The sequence below is a fragment of the Temnothorax americanus genome, unplaced genomic scaffold, assembly GCF_048541705.1.
Source record: "Temnothorax americanus isolate GAGA-0224 unplaced genomic scaffold, ASM4854170v1 Scaffold117, whole genome shotgun sequence".
NCBI classification, from domain to species: Eukaryota; Metazoa; Arthropoda; class Insecta; order Hymenoptera; family Formicidae; genus Temnothorax; species Temnothorax americanus.
In genome coordinates this window covers 319,281-340,751 of record NW_027509250.1, presented here as the reverse complement: position 1 = coordinate 340,751, position 21,471 = coordinate 319,281, and the positions used below count along the sequence as shown (strand labels likewise).

Below are 21,471 nucleotides of genomic sequence, written 5' to 3'. Positions count from 1 at the left end.
TCTGATAAAACTTATATTATACTTTATAGGTTGTGCCGCAGAAAAAAACAGTGCACATCGAAAAAGTTATATTTTTTGCATCATTCACGACAATTTTTAGCATGAATATACTGACGATTCAATTACTTTGAATATTCGAAGCAACCAGACGCACGCATGAACATTAGGATGTTGTTGCGCTGCTTTGCTACTATTGTGTGAAATTAATAATTTACTGACCTTTCGTGTGATGAAATCACACGTTTTGAGTAGCTTGTGGAGCTGGATTGCTTAAAACACTTGGATTTACCTCGTAATTATTTCTCAGGATCCACAACAACGACAAAAATGACAGTCACTTTCACCGTCCGATTTACTAAGAATTTGCCCTCAGCGCACGCGTATACACAGATGGTCACTCACGGCGCGCACTATGAACATTGAAACCGTGTTATATTTTTTTAATTTCAATGAAACACATTTTAAAATAGACGCAATTATAGAATATTGTCTATAGAGTGGAATAAATATTCTTCATGAATCAATAAGTGTGGATATTAATTGATTTTATTATTTTTTAATCAGATTCGGACGCAAATAGGTGCACGGACGCAAATAGGTGCATTTACCTTATCGCGCCTGGCGTACCCCGAGTGCCCGTGTGAGTTACGCGATAAGATCGCTTGCGCTCAATTTGTTACTGCCGTCTCGGATAGTTTCATTAAACGAGCGCTTCAGATGGAAGGTATTACCTCTCTGAATGCAGCCGTCGAAAGAGCTAAAGCACTTAGAATCATTCGGGGAGACAATTATAGAGAGAATTTTAATAGAAATTTTGAGAAAAAGGGAGTCGAATATGCGGGTGATAATGAAAAACGTGCTGAAGAAAAGAAAAGTGTAGAGAAAGAGAAAGAGAAAGCGGGGAAGGGCCCGAAGGGAAATTGGCATGGCAGCAAATTTGGCGCCAGCCGCGGCGAATGTTGGACCTGTGGCAAGACCGGACATTTCCAGTCTGAATGCCCTGAGGAAGGGAAAAACGCGATCTAGTCAAACTTTGCGGGGTGGGTTTGGCTCGAATTAACGATACCCCGATTATTACTGATAAAAATGTTGTTCTGAATATTAATAAAGAAAATGTTTTTGAAGAAAGTAGAATTAAGCCGAGTTTCAATTATTTCTGTTATCAGGGAAAGATTAACGGAAAGGAATGTTCTTTTAAGGTAGATACGGGCTCCGACGTTTCAATTGTGAATAAGAAATTTGTGGATGAAGGAAAGAGGAAGTTTCGAGTTGAGGACATAAATTTGAGATATCCTACTGGAGAGAAAGTTTTAGTAGAATTTGAAATTGAAGCTAGAGTGGAAATAGGTAGTTTTTCAATTGAATTCTCTTTGCTTGTTGCTGATATTAATGACGATTGCCTTTTAGGCGTAGATTTTCTGAAAAGAGTAAATTTAGAGGAAATTTTTGATCTTGCTTTTCAATCCACAAATCCGGAAATACAGTTGGCTCGAATAGAGAATGTTCCTAATAAAGTCCCTATCTCCTTAAGGGAACTCTTCGATAATAATTCTCGGAATCTCGATTTATCGCAGAAGGAACTTTTTACTGAATTTCTTAGGAAATTTCATAATGTGTTTTCCAAAAATATTATTGCGGGAAATTGTAATATTGTTGAACATGTTATAAATGTGCAAGGCTCTCTCCCAAAAAAACAGGTACCTCGACGAATTCCTTTTCAAATGAGAGGGGAGGTGAATAAGGTTATTGAGGAAATGAGGGCTTGCGGAGTAATTGAGGAATCAAATAGCCCTTGGACTTCTCCTGTTGTACTAATACGGAAAAAGAACGGAACAATAAGATTTAGCGTGGATTTCCGTTTTGTAAACGCTTTGACTGAGAAAGACTCATATCCCCTCCCCAGAATCGACGATATTTTTGATCAACTTGCAGGTAACGTTTGGTTCTGTACTTTGGATCTAAAAAGTGGTTATTGGCAGATTAAAATTCGTACTGAGGATAGGGAAAAACGGCTTTTTCATTCGGCAGGGGGCTTTGGCAGTTTACGGTGATGCCTTTCGGATTATGTAACGCCCCGGCGACTTTTAAACGCCTAATGGAAAAAGTTTTACGTGGTTTACTTTTTAAAATTTGTTTGGTTTACTTAGATGATATAATAATTTTTGGAAAAACTTTCGAAGAAATGTTGGCTAATTTAGAAAAGTATTTCTACGTTTACAAGAGGCAAATTTAAAAATAAATTCTAAGAAGTGCGTATTGTTTAGTAAAAAAGTGAAATATTTGGGGCATGTAATTTCGGCGGAAGGCATCTCTACTGACCCTGAGAAGGTTGCTGCCGTTGAGGGGTGGCCGGTTCCTCACACGAAAACTCAATTGAGAAGTTTTCTTGGATTTTGTTCTTATTATCGGAAATTCATTAAAGGTTTTTCTTCGATAGCTAAACCTTTATATGAGTTAACGGGGAATCGGATGAAATTTATTTGGGAAGAGAAATATCAAAACTCTTTTGATGAATTGAAGCGGACGTTGTCCTCTCCTCCGGTGCTTTTTTTCCAAAGGGGGAGGGGGAGTTTATTTTAGATACAGACGCTTCCAATATAGGAATTGGCGCGGTTTTATCACAAAAGCAGGAAGGAGAAGAGAGGATCATTGCATATTTTAGTCGAGTCTTTAATAAAGCCGAGCGGAATTATTGCGTGACTCGTCGTGAGTTTTTGGCAATTGTAGATTCTATTAAGTTCTTTCGGCATTACCTTTTGGGACGAAAATTTTTGATCCGTACGGATCATGTTTCGTTGCGTTGGCTTATGTTGTTCAGGGATTTAGATGGACAGTTGGCCCGTTGGTTGGAGAGACTTCAGCAATACTAATTTGTTATTATCTACAGGAAAGGACTTTCTCACAAGAATGCTGACGGACTGTCGAGACGGTCATGTGAATTATTCGGCTGTGAGTATTGTGCCAAAGTGGAGAGGAAAGACTCTGCAACTATGGAGAAAGAAATCGCTCGCATTGAGTTAATTAAAGGAAGTCCGATAAACTGGCGTCTGGATAACAAAGGGCAGACCCAAGTATTTCAGTTATACTCCAAGGCAAGGAGGCTGGAGTTCGTCCACCACGCTCTGTGTTAACTTTGGAAGATGTCTCTGCGCAAATCTATTGGTCATATTGGGATGCTCTAGTCCTGAAAGAGGGAATACTCTTTAAAAAATGGGAAGCTTCGAACCTTAAATCGAGTTTTTTGCAACTAGTAGTTCCTCGGAAATTCACTAAGGAAATTCTTGAAGAATTGCACGATTTTCCTTCTGGAGGTCATTTCAGAGTAAATGAAACTCTGGGGAAGGTTCGGAAATGTTATTTTTGGGCAACCTGCAAGCAGGACGTAGAAGACTGGTGCAGAACTTGTAAGGTTTACGTTGCCAGAAAGGGCCCCTCGGGGAAAGGGAAATCTCCCCTTCAGATTTATAATGTTGGGGCACCCTTAGAGAAAGTACAGATTGACATCCTAGGCCCTCTTCCATCGACGAAATCCGGAAACAGATTCCTTTTCGTTCTAGTGGATTGTTTTACAAAATGGGTGGAAGCTTTTCCCTTGAAGAACATGAGAGCAAGAACAGTAGCAGAAATTTTCGTAAATCAGTTTGTTTCCAGACATGGTGTGCCCACAGAGGTTCATACTGACCAAGGCAGGAACTTTGAGTCGAAACTTTTCTCGGAGTTGATGGAACTTTTTGGAATTAAGAAAACGAGGACTACTGCTTTTCATCCGCAGTCTGACGGGCAAGTTGAACGTCAACATCAAACTATAACCAACTATCTAGCGAAATATGTCTCTGAGAATCAGAAAGACTGGGATAAATGGATCCCCATGTTTCTCTTGGCATATAGATCCTCGAAACATGAAACAACCGGAGTAACCCCCTCTGAATTATATTTTGCTCGAGATCTCAGATTACCATCAGATCTGTTACGGGGAAGTCCTTTAAAATTCCCTAAAGGGGAGTCACCATTGGTTGGAAATTTTGTAAGGAATTTAAGAGAAAAACTGGAGGAAATTCATTCCACTGCGCGGAAGCAAATGAATTTAAGATCTTCTCGTATGAAGGCTCGATATGATCGCGAAGTTAGACAAGTTCTTTTTCAGGTGGGGCAGAGAGTTTGGTTTTTCAATCCCCGAAGGTTTAGAGGGGAGGCTCAAAAATTGCAAAGCAGTTGGGAAGGTCCTTATTTGATAATAAAGAAGCTTAGTGATGTAGTATATTGTATCCGTAAATCACCTCGTCATAAGAGTAAAGTGGTACATTCCGATAGATTAGCTATTTATTCTGAAAGGAAGTTGGGTTGAAGAGTTAGTGTAGGTCGGAGCCTTAAAGAGAATGTGTGACAATGTCTGGAATTTTAGATGTATTTAAATGGAGTCTTAAATGTTCTTAATTAAGGAATAAAGAATGAGTTTTGTTTTAATTTTGCTGTTTAATGTTTTGTTCCCTGTTACTGTACGTAATGTTTGTTTTCCCAGAGGAAGTTGGCGGTACGTGAGAAGATAAGGAGGTACTGCGGCAGAACATCGGCCGAAGACTTCTCAGGAAAATTCTGTTTTTTTTTTTTAAAGAAGACTGCCTCGCCCACGGTTTTTTTGAATTGTGGTTTTTCCGTAGGACGTAGAGCGAATGCTGAGGCAGGGACTTGGGGAGCCCTGCGGGGCGTTGGGTCCACATAAGTTTCCCCCCACCCTTGTCCGAAGATTCGGTGGCGACGTAGGAAGCCGGCAGCGAAAGAAACGGCGCGAAAGAAGCGGAGCTTACGAGGTCGCCTCTATCGGAGGAGGGAGCCTGGCCAGCTCTCTCCCGAAGAGACTTGGACGGGATCTTGACGTGCGGCTACCGGGGGCCAAGAGGAATAGGGCCCGGTAACTTGGAGCAGCAGCTCGAGGAGGGCAAGTGAACTATTCGGCGCCCTGGGGCTCACAAGGTAAAGAAGTTGGACCGCAAGAGACTACCCTCCCGGATTGTCGGGGCGACAATCTTGGAAGAGGGGGGTAGTGTTACGCCCGTACTGTTCGCCTGTGCCGTGCGCTCATGTGAGTCGCCCCGTAGCGAGAAGTTGCCTTAGCGACGGTTGATTGTTTATAATTACGCTTGTCAGATTTGGCTCTGAACTTCGTATCTTACGGACGTGACTCGTTGTATCTAAGCAATGAATCCGTTCTTTATAATAATAGAGAGTTCCTTTATTCCCGGTGACGGGGAAGCGCGGCGCGTTCGGGAGTGTGGTGATAGTGTGAGTGTGACGAACGCGCGGCGAGTGTAACAATATAAAAAAAACAGTTAAAAAAGCGGTTCTTAGATTTAAAAAAAAAAAGAAGGGGCTGTGGGCAGTTTCGGGTTTGGGCGGTTGGCTACATTGTCTGGTTCGTACACACGCAATCGAACCAGTGGCCACTTCTATGAAGTTGGCCGGACAACTTCAACGTATCGAACTTTCATTAATTGGGATCGATTGGTGGTCGTTTGGTGGTCTTTGGTAGTCTAGTCCGATCGTTTGATGGTTAGTCGTTTTCCTGTAAAATAAAAATGAAATTTTCGGTGTGAAGTTAGCCGGACAATTTTTATTTTTCAACCAATTTAACTTTTTTATAGCTTTTTTTATAGCTCATTCGACGCGGAATTGTTTGGTGGTCACGAATATTATCATAAAAACGTTTGGTGGTCAACCGTTTTCCCAGAAAATAGAAAAAACTGTATGCGCATAATGCCGGACATATCACCTCTGTGCCACTAGTCGGAACAATATTGTATTTATCACCCAAATTGACTTTGATAGGGCTCAATCGACGCGGAATCGTTTGGTGGTCACAAATATCGTAATTAAAACTTTTGGGGGTCAATGGTTTTCCTAAGAAATAGAAAAAACCGTACTCTCACGCCATTGGTCGCATGACTCCATGACGTTAGCTCGGTAATTTGATGGATTACGATATTCGTGACCACCAAACGATTCCGCGTCGATTGAGCCCTATCAAAGTCAATTTGGGTGATAAATACAATATTGTTCCGACTAGTGGCACAGAGGTGATATGTCCGGCATTATGCGCATACAGTTTTTTCTATTTTCTGAGAAAACGGTTGACCACCAAACGTTTTTATGATGATATTCGTGACCACCAAACGATTCCGCGTCGAATGAGCTATAAAAAAGTTAAATTGGTTGAAAAATAAAAATTGTCCGGTTAACTTCACACCGGAAAATTTATTTTTATTTTATAGGAAAACGACTAACCACCAAACGATCGGACTAGACTACCAAAGACCACCAAACAACCACCAATCGATTCCAATTAATGAAAGTTCGATACGTTGAAGTTGTCCGGCCAACTTCATAGAGGTCCAGGACAGATATATGATACAGATATCTCGTTAGGCATTTTTTTCAATTATTATTAATTATTTTACAATCCCACCCTTCATTAGTACCTAAACTTTACTCCTGTAAAAGGATTTTGCGATCTATGAAGCCGTTTCAAAGAACGAGCTTTAACAGATATGTGGTACAGATATCTCATCGTTAGGCATTTTTACATTTTTTTCAATTATTACTAATTATTTTACAATCCCACCCTTTATTAGTACCTAAACTTTACTCCTGTAAAAGGATTTTGCGATTTATGAAGCCGTTTCAAAGAACGAGCTTTGACAGATATGCGGGGCCCGATTTTCTATCTACAAACGTATGCGTAAACACTGCTCTAACAGAAAAGCTGCAAACTTATTGGCTAAAAACTGTGCGACAACCAATCAATTTGCAGCCTTTCTGTTAGAGTAGTGTTTGCGCATATGTTTCTCGTTAGAGAATCGGGCCCATGTGGTACAGATATCTCGTTAGACATTTTTACATTTTTTTCAATTATTACTAATTATTTTACATTCCCACCCTTTATTAGTACCTAAACTTTATTCCTGTAAAAGGATTTTGCGATCTATGAAGCCGTTTCAAAGAACGAGTTTTGACAGATATGTCGTACAGATGCCTCGTTAGACAAGGACAGATATCTCTCGTATTATTATTCCTTTCTCTATGTATGTAATTTGCATGCACCCATTTATTCCTCTCTCTCTCTCTCTCTCTCTCTCTCTCTCTCTCTCTCTCTCTCTCTCTCTCTCTCTCTCTCTCTCTCTCTCTCTCTCTCTCTCTCTCTCTCTCTCTCTCTCTCTCTCTCTCTCTCTCTCATATATAATATCGCCCGAAGATCAGGTTCTGTTCTCGATTTTCATATTTATAAGCAGTACAGGAACAGTCTCACGGTAGAAATGAGGAAGGCTAGAGAGCACTTCAACATGACCAGATTAACCGCGATTTCCAATCCATCCAAGCTATGGCGCGAACTCACTAATCTTGGCCTAATCGAATCACCTTTATCCTCACCGCTGAATTACTTCTCACGCGATACTCTCAATGCTCACTACGCATCCATCTCAAACTGCTTTCCTTCCTGTACTCAATCTCAATTTTCTGACATCATTTCATCCATAGAGCCTAACAATCCTACTTTCAGTTTTTCTCAAATAACCGCTGATGATCTATGCTCTCTTGTCTCCTCATCTTCTGTTTCTCTTGCTTCAGGTTGCGATCACCTTCCACTGCATGCTATCGCATTGGCCCTGCCACACGTGAGTAATTTACTCACTTCATTCTTCAATAGTTGTCTCAGACTTAGTTACTTCCCGTCGTTGTGGAAGCGTGCCATTCTACGCCCACTGTCTAAAATTAAATCTCCTGCCTCTCCTTCCGACACGAGGCCCATAGCCAACCTATGCGAGCTCTCCAAGGTGTTCGAAAAGATTCTACATCGCCAGATTACCGATTTCATTGAATCTCATCATATTCTAGACAGTCGACAATCCGGCTACCGCAAGTGTTTTTCTACTCAGTCTGCCCTTCTGCGATTATTCCACGACATCAAGTATGGCGTTGATGTAGGCGAAGTGTTGATCCTTGTCCTATTTGATTTCAGCAAAGCTTTCGACACTGTCTCCCATCATTTGCTTCTTACCAAACTTAGGAAACTAGGCTTTTCTGATCAAGCTTTGAAACTAATTTTTTCGTACCTCACCGGTCGTCTTCAAGCAGTTGTGGATTTGGAGGGCGTCTTCTCAGAATGGCTATCTGTCACTGCTGGCGTCCCGCAGGGATCTGTCCTTGGACCGCTCCTTTTCTCTCTCTTCATCAATGATATCGGCGCGTTTCTAAGGTTCACAGAACATTTGATATTTGCCGATGATACGCAAATTTATCGCAGGTGCCTCTTAAGTCAATTAAATGCCGGGCTGCAATTTGTGGCGCATGATGTGAATGTTGTCTCTGAATTTGCAGCTGCAAATGGACTGACTCTCAATCTCAACAAATCCAAGGTATTAATATTTGGAAGCAAAGGTTATATCAAACAACTCAACCTCAATGACCTTCCTCTTATTTCCGTTGGTGGTATTTCGATTCCCTACGTTACCGAAGCGCGAAATCTGGGCGTCATTATGAGATCTGATCTATCTTGGGATAGCCATGTCTCCCATATCTCCAAAAGAGTCCACTTTACGCTAAACAAGCTCAAGTTTCACAAAAACTCCTTATCTCGTCAACTTCGTGTGAAACTTGTGACCGCACTCATCTGGCCTTTGCTGGATTACTGTTCTCTTGTGTACAATGATGTCACTGACGAGCTTGACACTAGATTGCAAAGGCTTATAAACTGTGCGATTCGCTTCATATTCAATTTAAGACGCGACGAACATATCACGCCTTTTCGTCACCAACTGGGATGGTTGTCCGTAAAGAACAGACGACTCTATTTCTTGGGAATCGAGATGTATAAGATATCCCGCGGCATATCTCCAGGTTACCTTTCCGACATTTTCATCAAACCCGATTCCTTGATCAGACGTTCGTCACGCCTGGTAGTGGTGCATGCATTTCAAATTCCCACCCATAGGACGGAAACATATCATAGATCTTTCTATCTCGCGGGTATCTATTTGTGGAACTCGCTTCCTTCAGAGATTGTGTCCTCATCGACTATCATTGAATTCAAACGAAAGCTCCACAACCACATCTTTTCCCTTGAGTCTGGTTCTGTGCCTGCTTCCACTCTGAGGCATTCAAGCGTTTGAACACAGGTCATATTTAATCTAGTCGCCTTAGTCAGTAATTTAGTTTTAAGCTACTTCATTATACATTTTGCGTTAATTTTGCCAATATTTGAGCATAATCCTTATCCAATCTAGTCGCCTCACGTAGTTAGTCACTCTAGTTGTCATTTCATTATAATTTTGCGATTTTGTTTCTTTCGTCTGCGAGATTGGTGCACACACCGTCACCATTATCATGTCATTTTCGATATTTTTGTTCACCGTTATTATGTTATTTTTTGATATTTTTAATGTTATTGCCATGTACACGGCGGCCTTGTGTTGCCATGTACACGGCGTTCTTTTGTACATTTTTTTATTTGCCTAAAGTCCTGACTATGGCATAAATAAATATCTATCTATCTATCTATCTCTCTCTCTCTCTCTCTCTATCTCTTTCTCTCTTTCTCTCTCCCTCTCCCTCTTTCCCTGTCTCATTGCTGTCCCTCTCTCTCTTAATACACTGGGTAGCATACATTTAGTATGGTAAAATCAGGATTTTTTGGAATTCTAGGGTATATTTGAAGAAAGAAAAACGGTAATGTTATTTAGGACAAAAAACTCTCTATTTATTATTTCGTTGATAAAATGTTGGGAAATATATAAACGAAAATACATATATAAATGAAATATGTTATTTTTTTTATTGTTACTGTCTCGAAAGTAAATAATATTATATATAAAACCGTAATGCAATTGAACATACATATTCATGCACACGCATACGCAATCGCACATACATACGCATACGCACATAAATATATTATTTCTATTATTTTTTCTGTGGGCCCCAGGCCCCGTCCACGATGACGATATCACGGACATGGGACTTCTCCAGGATCATGCTCCTATTACTTTGTACTAACAATAAGAATAATTTTGCATAAATTTTTATTTTGTGCCTTTATATCATATGTATTTTTCAAGCAAAGTGCATTTGCAGAATTTATGCGATGGAAGATGTACACACACACACACACACGCACGCACGCACGCACGCACGCACGCACGCACGCACGCACGCACGCACGCACGCACGCACGCACGCACGCACGCACGCACGCACGCACGCACGCACGCACGCACGCACGCACGCACGCACGCACGCACGCACGCACGCACGCACGCACGCACGCACGCACGCACGCACGCACGCACGCACGCACGCACGCACGCACGCACGCACGCACGCACGCACGCACGCACGCACGCACGCACGCACGCACGCACGCACGCACGCACGCACGCACGCACGCACGCACGCACGCACGCACGCACGCACGCACGCACGCACGCACGCACGCACGCACGCACGCACGCACGCACGCACGCACGCACGCACGCACGCACGCACGCACGCACGCACGCACGCACGCACGCACGCACGCACGCACGCACGCACGCACGCACGCACGCACGCACGCACGCACGCACGCACGCACGCACGCACGCACGCACGCACGCACGCACGCACGCACGCACGCACGCACACACACACACACACACTACGTTTACGCGAGCGTTACTTCTGTAGTAACTTACGATATATCACTCGTTTACGCGGAGTAAATTATCGTATGTTACTACAAAATTCTGTTTACGCGAAGGAATTATCGTAAGTTACTATAGTAGAAGTAACGCTCGCGTAAACGTGTAACAGACTCACACACACATGTGTTTATCTATGTATATAGGGCGTTCCACGCCAAATCGGACACCATTTGGGTTTTGCATCTTCGATTTTTTTGAAAATGTTTTATGTTATAGTATTGGTTAAAAGAGGCCTCCATGATTTTTTTTCAAATTTTTTTGTCGAACCGTTTTCAAAATATCGATTTTTGAAAAATTACGTTACTTTTTTTTTAAACGCCTATAACTTTACGAAACATGGGCCAAATAAGACGTTTTTTTTTCAAAAAAATTTTTTTTAATTTTTTTAACTGTATTTCTATAAGATTTTTAAATTTTTACAAAAAATTTTGGAGAAAATTGATCAGTACGTGTTTTTAGTAAATCAAAAATTTTTGTCAAAAAGAACCCCGCACAATAACCTATGGAAATGGGTTCTCGGCGAATTTGTCTGAAACTTTGGGAAAATGTTGTTCATGTCATCTTGATCAAAAGTTCTCATGGCAACAACTCTCTTTAAAACAGAATTTTTGCTCTAGGAGACCTGAAAGATGGATATTTTATCACGCGATCACAGATGATTTCACCCATTCAGCTTTTAGAATAATGATTGTGTGTGTGTGTATTGCATAACCTACAAGATTAATAGTCGATTCTTATGAATCAAGCTTGAATTTGATATCTACGTGTCCTACATTAAGATTTATAGTTATTAATACACCTGGACACTAAAAACTACGAATCGCACTATGTGGACCTCGTCATCGGCAACCTGGGACACCTAGACATCAAATTCAACGTACGATTACACCTGGTACGATTATACCGAAAACTATGAAGCGCACTATCTGGGTCCCGTCATTGGCAACCTGGGATACGTGGACATCGAATTCAAGGTATTAATACACGTAGACACCGAAAACTACGGAGCGCACTATGTGGACCTCGTCATCGGCAACCTGGAACACGTAGACATCGAATTCAACGTATTATTACACCTGGACACCGAAAACTATGAAGCGTACTATCTGGAACTCGTCATCGGCAACCTGGGATACCTAGACATTGAATTCAAGCTTGATTCATAAGAATCGACTTAAAATTTCCCTAGCGGCACTTTCTGCCAAGCGTAGAGAATCTTCTTTTCCGTTGACTCAATATATAGGATAATTACATAAAACAATTACCTTGAATTAATCGTCGCGTCGCGTAATAAAGAGTCACACGGTCGGTCTCGCTCCGCGCGTACTACCGTGTCTCTCGATCGATCGAGATAGGTGGGAAGAGCTTTCCCCACCTACATGTGTACTTACTTGAAATACATCAATGCATATGTTTTGCTGAATACCATTTGCCTAACAGCTATTCAGTCAAATAGCATTTACTTAGAAAAATAACATTTGACTAGAAAAATAGCAAAAATAAATGGGCGAAAGCTATTTGACCCAGGCAGATAGTATTTGCCTCTATTTTCCTAAAATAACCATTTGCCTACGACATATACATGAAAGCTCCAGGGAATTAAATGTATACACACAAATTCTACTATTCGCATATGTATAATGAAGTTTATTATTGCCACTTTTTCGTGCTGATTGATTCTCTTGTTGCGCTTACAAATTTGTGAGCGGCTGTCACCGCACATTTTGACAAAATTGTGTTTTAAAACCGCTTTATACAATTTATTGCAACAGAATTCGCGATAAAATAGTGCAATAGTATATGTATACATGTATCGTGCAATACTGAACTTATGTGTTTAAAATTAAGTCATTGATCGTCAATTAAAACCATAAATAATAAAAATGTAATAAAACATTATTTTTATTAAGCTAGTTGAAGTTCAGAACGTTCTTGGAGCAATTTTTTAGAAATGATTTCTATCATTTCTCCATGCACAGAGAAACTTCTGATATGAGTGCCATACATAAAATACATAAAAGACCGATACACACTGCCGGAGACATCCTTGTAATCAAAAAGCCTGCCTCCAGATCACATTAGACATTCTTGCTACGCTGAATATAATTTATTCCAGATTCCTTTTGGCATAGAAGAGAACTTCTGAGAAATGGAACAAATATTATTTATTAAAAAATCGCTCTAGAAACGTTTCAAACTTCGAATAGCTGGAACATTAATTAAGAATTTTTATTATCTACATATATTATACAAGTACGCGTGGATATTTCAGATTAAACGGAGCACTTCCGGATCTCGACTGTTAATAAACTATTACTTTTCTGACGTAATGAATGTTGCAAGAATAAATTAGAAAATTTTATTTTATATGCAAGTACGCGCGGATACTTTGTGTAAAAGTTCCGGAGCAGTTCCGGGTCTCAACTATTAATAAACCATTATTTTTTTTACGTTATGGATCTTAAACATTGTCTATGTACTTATTTATCATTTTGGCACAAAACGCAGAAGCAATCGTTTAGAAAAATACTCTCTTTTATTTGAAAATTTTTTCCATCATTTTCTGCGCAATTTTTCTCGTCTTTGTTTCTTTCCTTTTCCTTTTTATTTCTTCTGTGTTTATTTCCACTTTTTCCATCATTTATTTTCTATTCACAAAAATTGTAAATTATTTATTATGTATACACGTATTTATGCATATATATATATATATATATATATATATATATATATATATATGATAAAATTGAGCTGTCAAAATTTCTGATTAATTAAAATTATTCTTAGAATTAAGGGCATCCTATAGTGGCAGTAGTTACCAACATTTGCAGATTCGAAAAATTCTTTAAATTGGTTTTACAGAATTGCAATTTTCTGGTCTAGAATTAAAGTACGCACAAAAATCTATTTCCCGATACACGATTTCATATCAGAAACAAAAAAAAATTAAAAATTTGGACACATAGACTGTCACCTGACGACAATATTTGCTTAAACAAAAAAACTGCAGTTTATATGTACAAAATGATACACAAGGGAAGTAGAGACAACATTTAGGAACAATTTTGTGTAAATAGAACTAAGATTCAAAGCTTAGAAAAAAAGATTTTTACTAACGCAGCTTTATTGATGCAAAAACACATGCAGGTTGACAGAATGAGCAGTATTGCGTGTAGCGAGAGATGGCGCAGCAATCGGACAAGGACAAATGTATTTCGTTAGACAAGGGCAGATATAAGCCGGTAATATAGAAAATAATAGAAAACGAATTAGAACGGAATTAAAAATGTTCGACATTATCGACATCGAGGAAGTTCGGCCTTTACTACTATAAGGCCCGGTTTCACCAACGTGATTTAATCTAATCGGTCGATTAAACTCACTCTTCATCTCTTTCCAACTGTTCCCCTAGAAAGAGACGAAGAGTGAGTTTAATCGACCGATTAGATTAAACCACGTTGGTGAAACCGGGCCTAAGATTTCCTTAAGGGGATCATGGAATGACGGCCGAACTCTGTGTACATGCATAAAATTTGCGATCAATGAAAATCTTTCTTATTTATAGGCTTAGTTTCAATGATTCAGCATTATTCTTTGATCTAGTCCGATTACTTAGTGGGGTACTTTCGATTTGTACACGTAAGCTATATAATTCGTATATTAAACGAAAGTTTGCATGAAGTGACAGCTCTAGGTACAAAAGGTTTAGGTACACCCCAAGTAGTATCAAATATAATTTTTTCAATTCTTTTAAGTTTTTAGTCTTCAATTTACCACTCCACCCATCATTTCTGTATGTACTTTAAACGTGTTAAAGTGATTTCAAATCTGTAAAGCCAATTCGAAGAAAATCATACATCTATATGTATAATTATCGGTCATTGCCGTCGCTTCAGGATCCCCTTAACATCTGTAATGGTCATTGCTTTGAGTGAAGATATAAGCTGCCACAAAAATTCCGATCTTCTTCTTTCAGAACATTACTTGCAATCAGTGAATGATGTCATCCAAAGGAACATCGATCGAAAATTCCATCAATGAGAAAGAGAGCGCAAAGGAAGCATCTTTTGATGATGTAAGTGGAGTATGAATAGACGGAATGGGCAAAATCTATTTTGGAGTCGGCAAAAACTATTGCAGCAGAATATGTACATCTGGTACTGTTGTAAATGCATTTTACAATCCTCAAGTTGCGATAACATTGAAAAAATTAATTTCTTATCTACCTATGTGGACAGGTACGTATCATGCGTGACCACTTTTATTGCAATAAAATAATAGTTACATCTTCAGTTGTCGAAGCATCATTCGCGGATTTAAAGCACCGGACATTTAAAGGCGAATTGCCGATGAGAATCGATAAATTCATTATTAAGCATATTGATTCTCTACAAGGTAAGACTTTGTTAGCGCTTGCAAATGAATGTGTAGTTTGCAAAGATACTATACTACAGCAGAGACTGAAGAAAACCAATGGAATGTTGCAGAAAATTGGCGTGGGTTGACTGTTAGTAAAAAATCGAATGTTGAATTAGACGTAATTTAAAAAAAAACGCAAGTATTAAATAAAAAACAAAAAATGACTTACCTTGACGACTGCCCAAATTGGGATGATATGAAAACACTGAAACGAGTCACCATACCATTATTCAAAAATGGCTGCTTAAAGCATCGTGTTGTAATAAAAATTTTATCGTGGTTCGCGAGACATGTGCATTTGATTCGGAAATTATGCATATTAAGACCCCACTCGCCAATGACCTTTACCTTGACATATGTTGTCAAGGTAGTGACCCTGAGTAACCTTGACTTTGAAAAAAGTGGCGGTCACAATCCGTTCAAAAGTTACGAAGCATTAAAGTTTTCGCTTTGCAAAATTAGTTGTATATCGCCACAAATATTCACACAGATGATCGACTTGTAACGATGCACCCCCACACATGCATCATTCCCGGCGAAGAACTGCCGGATGCCGCCCGACGATCTCCGTCAGGCGAGGAAAGGGCGCGGTGCGCCCACTTTATTTTTAAACGAAGTAACTGCGATCGTGTGCGCGGCACTCCGCCGCACCGACATCTTCCCGGGTCTCCGACAGAAACCGAGGGGAGCCGAGCGCCGCCGAGCGCGAGCACGCTTACCGCCACGCCGATTCCGCTCCGCTCCGCCGGCGGCGCGGCTCACGCGGGAATCGGCCTCCCCTCCCTAGCGTACCACCCGGGCGAGTATAAAATACCGGCGCCGCGACAGATAGACACTCCAATCCGAGTCTAGCTACCTGTGCTCCGCTACCCTCGGAGACGAGTACCTTTCCGCTTCCTAGGTCAGCTCACGAAACGGGGTACAGCGTTCTGTGCCTCGCTCGAGAGTTCTCGAGCGCTGACCGCCTTCCTACCCGGGACACCCCGTCTGCCACGGTAACCAGGGGTCGAGCGTGCTCGGCCTCTCGACAAGAGTTCTTGCCGCCGGAACAGTCGGACCTCCTCGTCAACCGATCGACCAGCCTAGCCCCTGGCCGTTCGTTTCCCTTACCTCCGCGCCGCATAATTAACACCGGATCGTATCGCGAGAAAGAAACCGCGCCGGATAACATACACGCGCCCGCGCCGCGATTCTCGCGCCGCGGGCCGACCAGCCATTGGCCGGCCTCAAGGCCCGTTCGCACGCATACCGCATCGCGCCGGTGCGGACCACCTGATTCGCGTCCGCCGCATAAACCAAATGCGCTCCCGACATTTGTAATTATCGCGGCCGTCTCATAACATATAATCCGCCCGCGTCCGCCGCATAAACCGAATGCGCTCCCGAAATTTGTAATTATCGCGACCGTCTTATAGAATATAATCCGCCCGCGTCCGCCGCATACACCGAATGCATTGTAATTATCGCGGCCGTCTTATAGCATATAATCCGCCCGCGTCCGCCGCATAAACCGAATGCGTTTCCGTACTCTGTAATTGAACCACTGTAATAAACCACGTTCCGTATCAAAACTGCCTTCTGTCTCTGGGCCTACCATCGAACTCCTGGTCCGGCGAGCTAGTCCGCGTTCGATATAAACAGCCAAAAGGCAGGCCGTTACATGGCGCCCGAACAGGGACCGTTTTGATCGTTCCGAGAGACAGAAGACCAGGATACGCAATGGCCAAAGCGTGGATATATAAACTACCGAAAAACGAGCTAATCGAAGAACTCACGCGACGCGAACTCGACGCCGGCGGCACGATGGACGAGCTACGGCAACGCCTGAGTGCTCATGCGACCGATCATCCCGAGATGACGCGAACCGACGCCGCGGGGGGCAACGAGACGAAAACGGTGCCTCCGATCGTCATACAGCCGCCGGGATCGCTCCTCGCGCCGACAACGACCGGCCCGCCGTCGGCTCCGGCAACCCCGTACGAAGTTTTTTTTCCGGCGGTAAGCGATCGCCCGGCCGGATTCCCCGGTCAAGTCGTGGATCAAATAAGAAAATGGGGGTGCCATTTTGATGGCAAAGATCCCGTCGCGTTTCTCGAGCGGCTAGAAGAACTTAAAGACGCGTACCAGATTTCCGGCGCGCAAATACTGGCGGGGCTCCCGGAGTTACTTAAGGGCGACGCGCTTCTTTGGTACCGAAATAACCGGCACACATGGCAGGGCTGGGAGGACTTCCACGCCGATTTCCGCGAGTATTACCTCCCGCGACGATACCGCGCTCAACTCATTCGCGAAATACAGACGCGAATGCAGCGACCGGACGAACCGTACCGCAAATTTGCCACCGAAATGCTCACCATGATGCGCCGAGCGACCGGGTTCACAGAGGAAGACCGGCTCGACGCACTCTACGATAATATGCATCCGCGGTACCAGCTCGACCTCCGACGCGATTCCGTCACCCGGACGCACGAGATCCTGCGCCAGGCGGAGGAGTTCGAGCGCATAAAAGAGCGGACTCGCGCGCGACAGCCTGCCGCCCCGCAACCCGCGCTCGCCGCTACCGCATACGACCGACACGAGTGTTGCTGGCGCTGTAAACAGCGCGGGCACACTCGTTTTGATTGCCGCCGTCCACCCAAACGGTTTTGCTCACAATGTGGGCGGGACGGCGTGTTTACGCGTGATTGTCACCCGCCGTCGGGAAATGCCGCGCGGGCCGGGGAAGAGGCGGCCGCTCCCCTGTCCTCCGCATAACGTACAAACCGCGTCCGCACCTGAGCGTCCGCGTAGCGGACCAAACGTTCGACGCTCTCTTAGACACCGGGTCCGAAGTCTCCTTCGTGAACGCGAGCACCGCGGAAACGTTGGCGGCAAACTTCACAATCACGACAATTACCGGGCGGGTATATCTCGCCGATGGGACGCGCGCGGACATCCCGGGTTTAGTTACGTTCCCCGTGACCGTACAAGGACGCATGTTTTGGCATCGGTTCCAAATCATGCCCAAGCTAGACTGCGACATGTTGATAGGCGTAGACCTGTGGGGCAAAATGGATTTTGCCATCCCGCCCCCGCCGCCGCCCAGCGCCGACACGATAGCAGCCACCGTCGGGGGCATTTACAAGGAGGACGCGGCGACCGAGGAGAACCGCCTCCGCCGTTTTCTGGCAGACGAACTCGCGCAGTTCGAAGGGGTGCAGGGCCCCACGGACCGCGGGGAACATATAATCCGCGTAAAAACCGACCGCCCGGTTAAGCAGAGGTATCGACCGCGGAACCCTGCGATGCAGGCGATCATAGACGCAGAAGTCGAAAAAATGCTGCAGGACGGCATCATCGAGCCGTCGCACAGCGCCTGGAGCTCGCCGATCGTGATCGTACGAAAAAAGGACGGCAAACCGCGTTTTTGCATTGATTTCCGCTGGGTTAACGAGCTTACCGAAAAAGACGCGTATCCACTACCGCAAATCACCGCGACGCTAGATAGATTACGGGGGGCTCGGTACCTGTCAACCCTCGATCTAAAAAACGGGTACTGGCAGGTGCCCCTCGCGCCGGAGAGCCGACCCGTAACCGCGTTTACGGTCCCCGGCAAAGGGCTGATGCAATTCCGGGTTATGCCATTCGGCTTGCATTCGGCCCCGGCGACTTTTCAGCGCTTGCTCGACTCGATCCTCGGTCCCGAATTATGGCCGCACGTGTTCGTATACTTGGACGACATCGTGATCGCCACTGAAACGTTCGAGGAGCACCTACGCGTTATGCGCGAAGTTTTCCGCCGACTCCGAGCCGCGAAGCTAAGGATTAACCCGGAAAAATGCCGTTTCTGTACCGACCGTATAAAGTATCTCGGCCACATCGTCGACCGCGACGGCATCCGCACCGACCCAGACAAGGTTAGTGCCGTCGCGAACTGGCCCGTGCCCCAGAACGTACGACACATCCGACAATTTTTAGGGCTCGCGAGCTGGTACCGCCGGTTCATCAAAGACTTCGCCACCCTCGCCGCGCCGCTCACCGCGCTGACACGCAAGCAGGCCCGATGGGCCCGGGGGGAGGCCGAGCAAAACGCGTTCGACACACTCAAACGCACGCTGACCACCGCGCCGGTCCTTGCCTGTCCGGACTTTACGCGGCAATTTCACCTCCAGACGGACGCCAGCACCACGGGTCTGGGAGCCGTACTCACGCAGTACTTTCCGGAGGGCGAGCGTGTCATCGCGTACGCTAGCCGCACATTGAATCACGCCGAGCGAAACTATAGCGCTACCGAACTGGAGTGTCTGGCAGTTGTATGGGGAATTAGACGGATGCGCGATTACCTCGAGGGGTACCGGTTCACGGTGATCACGGATCACCAATCGTTAAAGTGGCTACAGAAACTAGAGTCGCCGTCCGGCCGATTGGGACGTTGGTCCTTTGAATTGCAGCAGTACGACTTCGACGTTAAATACCGTAAAGGGACACTGAACAAGGTGGCGGACGCGCTGTCGAGGCAATCCGAGCTCCTCAGCGTCACCGCCCCGAAGTGCCCATGGTATACGCGCATGTGGCATGCAGCCGAAACCGCGCCACACGAGGCGCCCGATTTCCGAATAGACCAGGGCCGACTGTGGAAGCACGTGCTCCACAGTCTCGATTTTAAAGATACACCGGCAGACGAACAGTGGAAAGAGTGCGTGCCGAAGGATCAACGCCCCGAGATTCTCGCGCGTTACCACGACGCCCCGACCGCCGGCCACTTGGGGATCGCCAAAACAATCGCGCGGATCGCGCAACGATTTTACTGGCCCGGCATGTTCCGCGATATCGCACGGTACGTCCGCGAATGCGCGACCTGTCTTGCACATAAGGTGGCGCAGGAAAAACTAGCCGGCCAGCTGCACCCGACCGCCCTCGAACGACCATGGCAACAGGTCACCATCGACCTCGTCGGTCCGTTGCCACGATCCGCCGCCGGGCACATATGGTTGCTCAATATGCAAGACCGTTTTACGAAATGGGTCGAGCTCCGCCCGCTACGACGCGCCACCGCGCCCGCGATCGTAAAGCATATTACCGAAACCATCATCCTCCGACACGGCTGTCCGGAGGAGATTCTGTCGGACAATGGTACGCAACTAAAGTCAAAACAACTCGCGCAAATACTAAACGAGTGCGGTATCCGACAACGTTTCACGCCGGCATACGCACCCCACTGCAACCCCGTAGAAAGAACTAATCGCGTCATTAAAACAATGATAGCGCAGTACGCCAAGAAACATAAAACGTGGGACGAGCACCTGCCAGAACTCCAGTTCGCATATAACACCGCAACGCACGACGCGACCGGTTGCACACCCGCGTTTTTAAATCACGGCCGCGAGTTACGCCGCCCCGGGGAAAATGGCCTACCGTCCGCGGCCGGTCCGGCCACACCGGTGCACCGTCGTTTGAACGAGGCGTACGAGCTCGTGCGCGTTCAATTAGCCCGCGCCTTCCAACGCCAGGAGAAACATTACAATCTCCGCCGCCGGGACTGGCGACCGCGAATCGGGGAGTGGGTGTGGAAGCGCGACCGACCCCTGTCTAACAAAGAAGCCGCATTCAACGCGAAGCTCGCTCCAAAATTTATCGGTCCACTCGAAGTTCGTCGCATCATCTCGCCAGTAATAGTCGACCTCCGTAGCCGCCAGGGAAAATGGTACCGTCACGTGCATGTACAGGATCTCAAACGTGCGCCCACCGATACGACACCCGTCGTACACGATCCCGACCTGGAAGGGGAGCCCGCCGACGAAACCGCCGCCGCGACCGTACATTATGAATCCACGCCGACGACGCGCGCTGAAACTGTTAGCGCCGACAAGAATATTATTGTCAGGGACCGTGAATATTATTGTCAACGGGTAAGATCACTGTGGAATATTATTGTCACGCCGAACAAAATAAAGATGGTATGACCTTCCCCCCCGGATAAGCCAGGAAACCTGGCGACGATAGGAAGCGAGCGAACAACGCGGCCACCGATCCGTCAGATCGACTGTCACCATGACGGAAGACACAGCGACGGAGCAAGCTACGGAGCGAAATATATTGCGAGAGATCGAGGAAATCCTAAGAGAGGACCCCGAGCCGTACGATCCCGCCAACCCCGGGATCGGGCACGGGTGGGCCACGCTATACCGCGGCGATCCCGAGCCCACGCCGCCACCAACGCCGGAGAGACCCGCACCTCCACGGACGTGGCCTCGCATCGGCACCATCGTGCAGAGGTCCGACGCAGCCAACAGAGCGAAGCAAGCGTGGCTGACCACGCCGCCGCCACCGCTACACCGGCGAC

The 21,471-nt window shown here is 45.1% G+C and overlaps 1 protein-coding gene across 3 annotated transcripts in view; it reads left to right on the top strand.

Moving 5' to 3' along the window:
- The window catches only part of LOC143908826 (uncharacterized), a 72,462-nt gene that overhangs the window by 1,850 nt on the left and 49,141 nt on the right, over window positions 1-21,471 (top strand). The window contains exons 2-4 of one of the 3 annotated variants that reach the window (XR_013260261.1): window positions 14,707-14,968; window positions 15,024-15,125; window positions 15,218-17,651. Coding sequence is in view for 1 of the 3 variants with exons in the window: in XM_077426639.1 (XP_077282765.1) it covers window positions 4,520-4,547 (28 nt within the window). In the remaining 2 variants the exon portion in view is untranslated. Of the gene's footprint in view, window positions 1-4,519; window positions 4,604-14,706; window positions 14,969-15,023; window positions 15,126-15,217; window positions 17,652-21,471 lie in introns of those variants that run through there. The other 2 variants (XR_013260262.1, XM_077426639.1) reach the window with 2 other exon arrangements.